The 10,879-nt window shown below is 37.7% G+C and overlaps 1 protein-coding gene across 2 annotated transcripts; it reads right to left on the minus strand.

Annotated features, from left to right (window-relative positions):
• Positions 1-2,283: 2,283 nt before the first annotated feature.
• On the minus strand, positions 2,284-7,730 carry ramp2 (receptor (G protein-coupled) activity modifying protein 2). Of its 2 annotated transcripts, XM_057345845.1 has the most exons (6): positions 7,598-7,730; positions 6,469-6,533; positions 6,117-6,174; positions 4,191-4,220; positions 3,847-4,018; positions 2,286-3,765 (listed from the first exon to the last, which is right to left on the minus strand). In XM_057345845.1, the coding sequence occupies exons 1-6, from the start codon at positions 7,644-7,646 to the stop codon at positions 3,516-3,518; spliced, it is 624 nt and encodes a 207-aa protein (XP_057201828.1). In that variant the 5' UTR covers positions 7,647-7,730; the 3' UTR covers positions 2,286-3,515. The 2 variants fall into 2 exon arrangements, with proteins under 2 accessions (XP_057201829.1, XP_057201828.1); XM_057345846.1 differs by lacking the exons at positions 6,117-6,174; positions 6,469-6,533; positions 7,598-7,730 and adding an exon at positions 4,622-6,110 and having other exon boundaries at positions 2,284-3,765.
• Positions 7,731-10,879: the final 3,149 nt, after the last annotated feature.

Below are 10,879 nucleotides of genomic sequence, written 5' to 3' on the forward strand. Positions count from 1 at the left end.
TCTTACGTCAACATCTGACCCATTAGTACAGTCTTATACTTTTTTTCTACTTTCCAACCCCCCCCCAAAAGAACGTTCTTAGAACGTTATTTTTTGGTTTCCAAATAAATAACAAAAAGGGAACCAAAAACTAACTATAGGGGAACGTTCTGTGTTTGCTGGGCTCCAGTTAAGTGGCCTGACTACACTTACCAGACAGAGAAACCAAGTGTTTATAGTAAAGATTGAACTGAGAGCGTATACATCTAGATGCCTGCGTGTGCTAACAGGGGCAACCGTTAGCATTTACTTGAACACAAACCTGACACATAACACTGTTCCCTCTCCCTTTATACTAATGCACTTGTGACAACTAAAAATAGATGACAAACAGTTTCTTTTATATTTAGTTTCTGGCCGATAGTTAACTGCTAGTTATATAACTAACAAAGTTAGCGAGCATACCCTATGCATTCAAAAGTTAACGCTATGTGAAAAATAACATTGTTCCCCAGTTTATGATTTAGGCATACGTGAGATATTTTTAGACACATACCCAAATCATAATCCACACCAACAAAAGACAGTAGTTTTTTAATCTTAGGTTACTGTTATGAAGTGAAACGCCAGCATGTTTAATGATCGTTTCTGTTCAGTCCGCTCGTTTTATTGTGTTTAACTACAGCTGTCGTCAGTGTTTTTGTTTGACAATGGCAGGGGAATGTGTTAAAATATCAAATTGGAGACAGTATTCTGTCGATTGTTGCACTAAACAACACAACAAGATGATATTTTAAACTCCTTATGTAGCCGAATCTGTGCTGGTTTGTATTGGCCGCCTGCACTTTTCCTTTTGTTTTGCCTCCAGCTAGTGCCGTGACGTAAGCGTGACGTCGGCGAGAAAGGGGTCTATATCTACAGTGGTAACAGATGTTGAAAGTAGAGTATATGGATTGGATACAGTTAGTATAGAGCACTCAGGAAGAGTAGATAAACTTGTAAATAACGAAACCACAAGGTGGCAGTAAGGTCAAGTCATGTACTTTGTGTGAAAGAGGCCTGGAATAGGAAAATAAATAAGGGTAGTTGACAAATAAACAGCACATGTGTCCTATGCTGTGACAGCAAAAATGTAGAAAAAACTAACAATGAAGATAAATCTCTCTTAATATTAATAATATTATCTTAATAATATAAAATAACATATAACTAACAGTTTCACATGCTCCCTTTACATTTTAAACCACATCATACGTTTTTCTAGCACCTATGCAATACATAATGTAAACTCTATAAGCACTGCTACTAATTCAAAAGGCCTGTCAGAAACTTCCGAGCAGTCCTTTATGCTCCAAATGTAAGACATTAATTACGTAAGTCTCTGGGCAGGGTTGGGTACAGATGTGAATCCGTGTTTTGGATCTTTGCCTGCACTGTGACAGTCAGATCTGGCAGTAATGAATGCCTGAAGTATCTGGCCAGCTGCAAGGGGCTGAATGGTTAAGATGAGAGGTGTGTCCTCTCCCCGGAGACCTGTGGGAATGACGGCGGATTGGACGAGCAGTGTGAGGAGGGCGGTGGTGTGGAAGACCTGAGCTGGAGGAGGAAGAGGAGTAGAGATGAAGAGCGAGACAAAGAAGGAGGGCTTCTCTCCTGATTATTCTCATGTTCTCTCCACACCACACCCTGCCATGCTGAGTCCAAACAAACTTTGTTAGGTATGTGTTTAGTTCTTTTCTGTGTTTAAAGAGTCTTTTACACACAGCATGAAATTATTGTACACTGAACAGCATTTGCTCTTCAATGTGATACATTGGTCATGTAAAATATGTTTTGAATGCATTCTTTTCTAGTTTAAAAAAATGAGACCCTGTAGTTTTAAGAGATGTAATGTCTAACAGTATATAAACAGCTGCTTGACTCAAGCATTTTTCCTCCTCCACTCCTGTCCCTCCTAAGTGTGACTGTAACTTTGGGCTTGAATGTAGTTTAAAGGGGTCATATGGCACGAATACGTGCTTTTGGTGTGTTATAAGTTGCCCATGCATGTATTATAGACACGTAAAATTGCAAAAATTAAAGTGTCGGAACAAAAGATGCATAAAAGTGATTTTTCACCCAGACCTGCCTGAAACGCCTCGTGTAACCACCCCCACAAATCTACGTCAGTTCGTGGTATGATTTGACTAAGACCGCCAAATGTATACGCAAGTAAGGTGGGTAATATTCATTTCAGCCGTGTCACATGACCCCTTTAATGTTTGAGCTGTTTAACAAACAGGCAACATCTGGCTATATTTTTCATGTGATGGAGCGACACAGAACACAATGTAAGCTACTCGTAAGATGAATTAAAAACCCCATCTTTACTACAATCACAGTGAAACATTGCTGGTAAAACATGGTTTAATTATATAAAAAACACATTATGTTCCAACAAAGTAAGAGGTATAAAAAGTATACAATTATACTTCACAGGCTCGAAAGTGGTTCTGCAAGTGCTTGGTACGTCCACAGAAAACAAAACACTTCAGACATAAAAAAGAAAAAAGTCAATAAATGCCATTAAAATTGGCTCGGCTATCTTGTAACTGACAAATACAAACAATATGAAAAATTGCTGCCCTTCAATTGAAATAATCCATTTTACACAAAGTAATTATGATACACAAAACAATCCACAATGCAATTCATGTGACTACATTGATACAGTAATGATGTTAAAGTTTTGCTATGCAGGAGTTTGGGGTGGAGTTTCTAACATTAATAAAGATGCTAGTAAATAGGACAACATATAGTATATAATATCATTCCTTTAGTCCCTCTCAACTCAACAGTGTCTTTTACTCCTTCACAGACGTGTTTGCTGTTAACTTATATAAATAAACAATCAATAAGCTGCCAGTTGAAAGGAATGCAATTTTCATCTGGCTTTGTTCCGTCATGCATACAAATGGACTAATTAGCTTTTAATTGCTCAACAGTTGTCATAATAAATTTAAAAGTCATTCATTATGACTTGTGTCAAGGCTTTGTTATGATCCGAGCCAGCTAAATAGCTCTTGTCACTAAACTAACAACAAAAATCTACATTGAAACACATGGGTTAAAATATTTCTTACAGTGCATAAAGTGGACTGTCTGTGATTCTGCTTTAAGTCTTCATCTGGTTATGTACGCAATATGTCTTACTACTTCAACTGAACCTTTTCACATTTCAATAGATTTAAAAGCAGAAAATTGCCATTTTTTAAAACAAAGTGCCATTTCGAAGATGTGATAGTAATCACAACGGCAGTAAATGTCAATGATCTGTCAGTTAATGATAATACAGTTTTCAAACCATTAATGAGTTCCATTAGATCCCTGTTGAACAAACAGCATCTTCCATTCTGATTTATTCACACCTTGAGATGATCAGGTGTTCACTGGGTCAGTTTTTGGCCAGGATATTGTCCTCAGGCGTAAGTGGGATGCTATCCCAAATGAGCAAGAAACAAAGTAGGAATAACAAGAAATGCTTCTTGGAATCTTGTCTAGGCCCTCATGTCTCCATTTTTGGTCTTCAGAACCACTAAAACCACCATAACAGGGATAAGGCATATGGGGGTCATGACTAGGGCCAGGACGATTTTGGGAGGGGGGTCTCTCAGCGCCTCTGTGGGGCATTCTTGAAAATAGGTGGCGTGGATATCCACAAACCTGTCTTCAACAAAACGGTTTGGCCAGGGAAGCAGGAAACAGTCAGCAATAGACTCGGTACACAAGGTGAAATTGTTGTAGGCACTGCCATGGAGACAGAAAAAAATTAAAATTAAATTTAAAGTTATGTATGACATTTAATAACGCTAAATTGTTAGAATGTACCTCTTTACTTTTTCCAATGAACACCAGTCTGTACTGTTCATGTCATCCATAGCCATTTGAAAACTAGATTGACAAGATTGAATAACCAGAAATTCATAGCATTCCTGAGGCCTGAATGAATAGTCCACACAGAATGAACAGTAAGTATCACAGACGTTCTTGTTGGCACATTCTGAAAGATGAATGAAGGTGAATGAAATGACAATAATAATGGACGTTGGAATAAGTTGATGTGCACAATGTAGTCAAGTATCATTCAACTGTTACAGCCCAGCTGTCAAAGCTGATCATTTTTAGCATTCAATCATGACTTGTATACGTTCTATGACAACAAATGTACTTACCGAATGTGTCTCTCTCTCCGTGGCCAGGATCTAAAACATATACATGTAAATAAAAAAACATGATATAGGCATATACATGCATTATCACATCAATAAATCAAAACATTATTAAAATAAATAAATACAGGCTATGAAGAAGTAAAAAATAAATGCATACATACATATAAATAAATGAATAAATACGCCTACAGGCGCTATACATTTATACGTGTAAAGATAAGAATTTCATGTTGAAATAAAACCCACTGTTTGATCATTAAGAGTGATTCATATCACCCTTAGACACTCGTTTAGTAAAATGAACTTAAACTTAGTAAAATTGCATGCTGGTCATTTGTAGTTTGTGTACTGCATCTGTTTTCTCTGATGTGATAATAGCTAAAAGCGAACTTCAGTCTACCGACGCACACACACACACACACAAAACTTACCACAGAGAAAAGAAAGAAACACTCCAAAGAAGCTTAACGATGCCCTCATATCAGAGCAAAAGAGGGCCGGCGAGCCGCTTTCACTCCGCCGCTGAACGCCTGAACTTTTCCACCGCAAGACGCGACGCGACGCATAACAGGAAACGCGTGATGTGATGCGCCCTCACCACTTGTGGACTCGCGCTCAGCAGATGTTCAGACTCTGCTGACCGAGTTCTCGCAGTACAACTCTTTCATTTTCCCACGTAATATGGCTCCACCTCTGGCCGTCTCCCTCTCCCTCTCTCAGTCAGACTTGCTGTCATAAAATACGGTCGTGTTTAAAAGATGACAGCGATTCCCTGAGGCGCGGATCTGAGTGGAGCACACCCAGGCCAGATGTACATCTGCAAACGGGTCTCCCCCTTAAAAAAACACTTAATTTCTTCTCAGGTTGATTCCTCGCCGGCACAGTGGTTCTGATTTATTTGTGTTTTTCGCATCTGTTTCCAAACAGGAAACATAAGCCAGCGTTTAGGGGAAGAGCAGGGTGTAGCATTGGAAGAACTGGGTCAGATGAAACAGCTCAGGTTCGGGAAACGGCATAATCAGAGTTACCCATCTGTGCTTGAAGGGCCAAACTTTTGTTTTAACCCCGCTGCGGTTGAAACAAACTCTCACTCACTTCAAAAGAAGCGAATCTGAGGATGAGGGAGGACTGGAACAGTTTATGCAACACATTTAGTCTTGTGGTTCCCATGTTGACCATATGAGCCTGATTTTAACTGCACCAATATTAAGCCTATAATGGAATGCTTCCATGTATTGTTCTGGATTACAGAGGGGCCAGTGTCTCGAGGCCTCATGTTGCTGGGCATCAGGTCTAACTGCCCAAGAGCAAAGGAACCTGCACACCATGCAGTGCCCTTAGTCATGTGACTAAAATATGCAGCAGAACGGTACCCATACCTTTAATAAAGCATAATGTGTCCTTTAAAGCTCAAGAAAGAGAAACAGCATTATTTGTAAACATGTTTCATGTAAAGTTACTTCATGAAAACTTATTTTGTGACAATCACAGAATAAGACTATATTTTTCTGCAGGGTGCGAAAGTGAACCCAATCCAAACCTCCTCTGTGTGCTTGTGTTTATTCAAAAACTAAGATTTATTCTTTACGGGAGAGACTCTTCTCTCAAGATAAATATTACAAAAAGCTGAGTGGAAGTCACTGCATTGTATAACCGCAGCACAATGTTCATATGCCCTGTTATCAATCAGCTTTGTAAAAGTCAGACTAAACTTTTGTTTACTATTCATTGTTTAAACCCACACATAGTGTGACATTGCAGAAAAACAGCTGCTCAGTGTGCACATTACAAAAAAAGTATTTCACTGATAAAGCAACAAATGAAGTCAATTGAATCCATACTAAAAGCAACCTCACAGCAAGGTTTATTTGAGAATAAAATCAGAAACGCACAAAAACAACATATTTATACAGCTGTGTCTCTCACCTGCTCTGGTGTATGCCAGGGTTTGTTCTTCTGTCAGTGGAGTAGACGTAGTTTGCCTCTAAATCACAGAAGAATAAAATAATTATTGATGAGATACTGAGCTATTTCATAATTGATAGTAAATGATATAATTGATCAAATAATGAGTTTGGGCGTTGTAATTTTACGAAATTCATTTTTGGCACATTGCTTCTAGAATGGTATTGTCAAATACCACAACAGCGAAATAATTGTGCAACAACAGAGAATTAAAAATAAAACAGAAAAAGTAAAAGAATTATGATTTATATTATTATATGGTTATATATGTTGAAATCTGCATTTATCAGGAGACAATTTCAGCACATCTCACCGCTGTGTGTTTCTGTCCATTGGGAAGCAACGTCTGCAGACCTGTGACCATTAGATTCAGACATACTATCAAAAAAAAAGAAATACAGTGTATTAAACACACATCTATTACAAGTTAAATGTTTTATACTATTAAACAAATCTATTCTACTTGTGTTATACCGAGTTATGTAAGTCAAATAGCACTGATTTTTGCTGCAATACAGTTACCATAAGTTATTTTTACAAACCCATGCACGCTGCTCACTTGGACTAAAACCCAACATATACCAGCAGTAAGAAGAATATTAACAGGAATGGAAAAGTGTCAGGAAGGGAGGAGATGAAACTAAAGGAGCTGCACATCCTCCCTTTGTTCAGTCCAGTTGGTTCTTGAAATTCATTTCCTGACTAGCTTTCTGTTCATATATACCATATCTGGATTTACTCTGCTTAAGGCATGTTTATTCATATGNGAAGCAACGTCTGCAGACCTGTGACCATTAGATTCAGACATACTATCAAAAAAAAAGAAATACAGTGTATTAAACACACATCTATTACAAGTTAAATGTTTTATACTATTAAACAAATCTATTCTACTTGTGTTATACCGAGTTATGTAAGTCAAATAGCACTGATTTTTGCTGCAATACAGTTACCATAAGTTATTTTTACAAACCCATGCACGCTGCTCACTTGGACTAAAACCCAACATATACCAGCAGTAAGAAGAATATTAACAGGAATGGAAAAGTGTCAGGAAGGGAGGAGATGAAACTAAAGGAGCTGCACATCCTCCCTTTGTTCAGTCCAGTTGGTTCTTGAAATTCATTTCCTGACTAGCTTTCTGTTCATATATACCATATCTGGATTTACTCTGCTTAAGGCATGTTTATTCATATGATATTTGTATATAATATTTGATTAGTCTTGAAAGCAGAAATTTCCAATAGGGTCTTTCGTAATTTATAATATTTTGCTCCACTAGAGGTCAGATTATATGACATCAAATTTTCACAACATTGAAGATAGCCACAGTACTTCTTTGCATGTTTACAAATATTTTCTTTTGGATCTTTGACTTTAGGTTTCAAGTAAAGTAAAAAAACACAGTCTGCCTTTAGTTTAAATGTTCTGATTCCACTTACCCCAAAACAGAAGAGTCCCAACTGGTTTTGTAGCTGATACGTGGGCCATTATGCTTTAATCCTGGACACAAACTGACTGTCTGCCTCAGCTTGCACAAATCACATGTATGATCCTTTCAACAGGAAGACTATTAAAAAACAGGATGTGCTCATTTCCTTAAATGGGAGGTGGATTCTCACAATTGGAGAGACACTGCAAATAGGGCGGGTTTTATTCAATATATCTCAATGTTGCCATCAGCTGTCTCTCTGTCAGGATACTGCAAAAAAAGTTGCAGCAACAGAACTTTGGGACATTGCAGTGGGTCCCATGAGCGATTTCATAAATGACCTATGTTAAGAGAAAAATATTTGTCCCATGAAACTGATTTTCAGATGCATTTAATACATTGTTACATTTATGAGGCTTTTTCTGCACCATATTAAACACTAAATTGAATATGTTATATATAGAAGCCTATATATACTATAATTAAGATATTGTGAGAAAAAATCTGTCAGATTCCTTTGGTGAAAATTGGTGATGCTAAAAAAACTGCCATGTTCTATGTTATGTTTGTTATTTATGTTATAAATAGATTTAGAAAGCATTTATTAGAATTTTCAGTTGCTATTCATGGTTTAGGTTTAAGTTTGTTGGCTTATAGTCAAACAAATTGTGTAAAATATATGTTAGCATTTTAGTTAAGATAGAAAAGTACATTTAGAAAATCATTCAGACTTGGACAACTCCCCCACCTTTATATCATACTTTATATTATGTAAACACATAGAGTTGATGATTACATGTTAAATATCACTTTCTCTCAGATATTCCACCACAACTGGCTTCTGTGGTAGGTCTCACTGCGTTTATTATTGTACAGAGTTGAATAAGCCCCCCTCCAGTCCAAACAGATTGTTTCTTTTAATGTCCCTGGCAGGGATTCTGCTAACCTCATTGGGCTATACAGGGGGTCTGACCCCAGGTGCTTCGGATAGTGAATTTTGCCTCAGAGAGAAGGGAAGAGATAAAGACTGATGACAAATCCACCCCCTAAGCGTTGGCTCAGAGCGGTGTATATCCTCGCTATTGACGCACACAGATCTACAACGATGCCATGTACGCCATGACCACCACTGGTGTGTGCTCAGTACAGCTCAGTGGTGATGCAAGAGGAGAAAGTATCATTCCCCTGAAGCTTGTGCACACAAACACACATAAGCACAGATGTATAAGTCAATGTCATCTGGCGATCCCCCCTCTTTCACTCAGCTGGGCTTGTGCCTTGTGAAGAACTGTGGACCCAAATTGGTTCCACATTTCATTCAAATTAGTTAGAAGAGGCTTGTTTACCCCCATTGATTGGTTTACTCACTTTTTAAGGTGGAATAAGTAAGCGGGTCTGTAAGCAGAAAACGCAGAATGTTTTTCCATCATGTCAGCTAATATTAGTCCAGATCACATACTGTAATGCTGACATTGTCATTATTGCAGTCTGTGCGTGTGTGCGTGTGTGTGTGTGTGTGTGTGTGTGTGTGTGTGTGTGCGTGCGTGCGTGCGTGCGTGCGTGCGTGCGTGTGTGTGTGTGTGTGTGAGAGAGAGAGAGAGAGAGAGAGAGCGAGAGAGACTTCATAAGCTTTGCTTTCAAGTCTCTGTATCTGCAGATGTTCAACACCATGTCAAATGTCACAGACTGACTATATTTCATCTCACCCTCTGAACTGCAACCTCAGAGCGAGAAACCCATCCCTCATCCCCCCTTACATTTGGAGATACCAGCCTTCATTTCTCAAGCCAAAACCTACATCTAGGGTTTACACTGTGCATAATTAAAAACATTCCACAGATAAGACCTCCTCTTATGTCTATTTTCCTGCCTGTGTTTGCTTTTGTTGTGAGGTCCAAGATAAACACTGCATGAGAAAACCCCTGCAGGATAGGCCCACTACCGAGATAAGGGTGTCAGGAAAAATGATGTTACCACTTACATGCTACAGTGCTGATAAATAGAGTCATCACTGCATACACAAAACACCTGAACACAACACAAGTCTTCAGACACACTGTTACCTCAAACACACAATGTACATGTGAGACAAATAAAAGTAATGCATATAAAACATTTGACAAAAACTTATTACAAATGTTTACACATGTCAAAATGTATCATTGATACCCCTAACTCTACCTAAAACTAACCTATTATTCAATCTTTTAAAATAATATTTTACCATTAGGCTACTGAATACTGGCGGTTTGGTCAACAATTAAGTAAGATTACACGAGCAAGAGATGTTATGCAATATTTAATCCCCTTACAAAATCTGAGCCTCAAAGCAATTCCATAGGCTGAATATTAAGTAGCCTATTAGTATTAACCCTGTTATAAATATGTAGAACTTCAATGTATCATAATTATCTTTTTATATCTATTTTTAAATGCTCCCGTTGTCAACAAAAATACACAGGTAATGTTGTATACTCTGGGTATGGAATAATAGAAGCTGAAGGTTCATGTATAAATAGCTACTTGTCGCCATCTTGTGGTTTGACAAAAACATCTGTCGGAAGTTTTTAATAAATCTTATTTATTTACCTATTTTTATTATAATTTTAACAGTTGTTGTTGTCACAGTGTTTATTATTATTGTTGTTGTTGTTGTTGTTGTTGTAGCAGTGGCACTCATTTCAGTTGGGCGAGCACACCTAGTTGTAGCAGCTGTACTACTACTACTGATATTATTAGAAACCATGGAAGTCACAAAATTAAAATATCTTTTACCTTGCTTCTCTAGCTCTAAGCGCGTTCCCGTTGGCCCACGTGACGTGCAGCGAAGTGCAATGTCACTCTCTCAGCGTTAGCTCGCTATGTGCTGCGGATCTCAAGGGAGCAGTGCAACTACAGCATTGGGCCCTCAAAGCCTCTGCACAGAGACTTCTAAAAATCCATATATCTACGTGTATGTATTTCGCCTGTAATTTAAAACTGCACAACTTAAGCTACTTCAACAATTTGTAATGTAATTCTAATTATAAATTAAAATATAAATTATAAAGCTGTAATAAACCACTATCACTTTTACGTGCAAGATACTAAAACTTATTGGTGTGGAACTCAATCATACCGAATAATAATAATAATACGACAATTTATATCGCTTATTATTATATTACTATTATTATTTTTCGTTATTATTTGTTACTATTTTCCTGCTTGCATAATGTTTCTTTGCATAATGTTTCTTCAGCTCAGGCATATGTTAGCATTTAGGGTATTAATGATTCAGATAATTATTTTT

This window comes from Triplophysa rosa, linkage group LG11, assembly GCF_024868665.1.
Source record: "Triplophysa rosa linkage group LG11, Trosa_1v2, whole genome shotgun sequence".
Lineage (NCBI taxonomy): Eukaryota > Metazoa > Chordata > Actinopteri > Cypriniformes > Nemacheilidae > Triplophysa > Triplophysa rosa.

Bases quoted from the DNA above. Each gene is read 5' to 3' on its own strand.
- ramp2 (XM_057345845.1), bottom strand. From the start codon at position 7,646: ATGGCCCACGTATCAGCTACAAAACCAGTTGGGACTCTTCTGTTTTGG. The intron at 6,534-7,597 runs GTAAGTGGAATC...TTTTTTTGATAG, and splicing joins TGGGACTCTTCTGTTTTGGG to TATGTCTGAATCTAATGGTC. The intron at 4,221-6,116 runs GTGAGAGACACA...TATATGTTTTAG, and splicing joins CCTGGCATACACCAGAGCAG to ATCCTGGCCACGGAGAGAGA.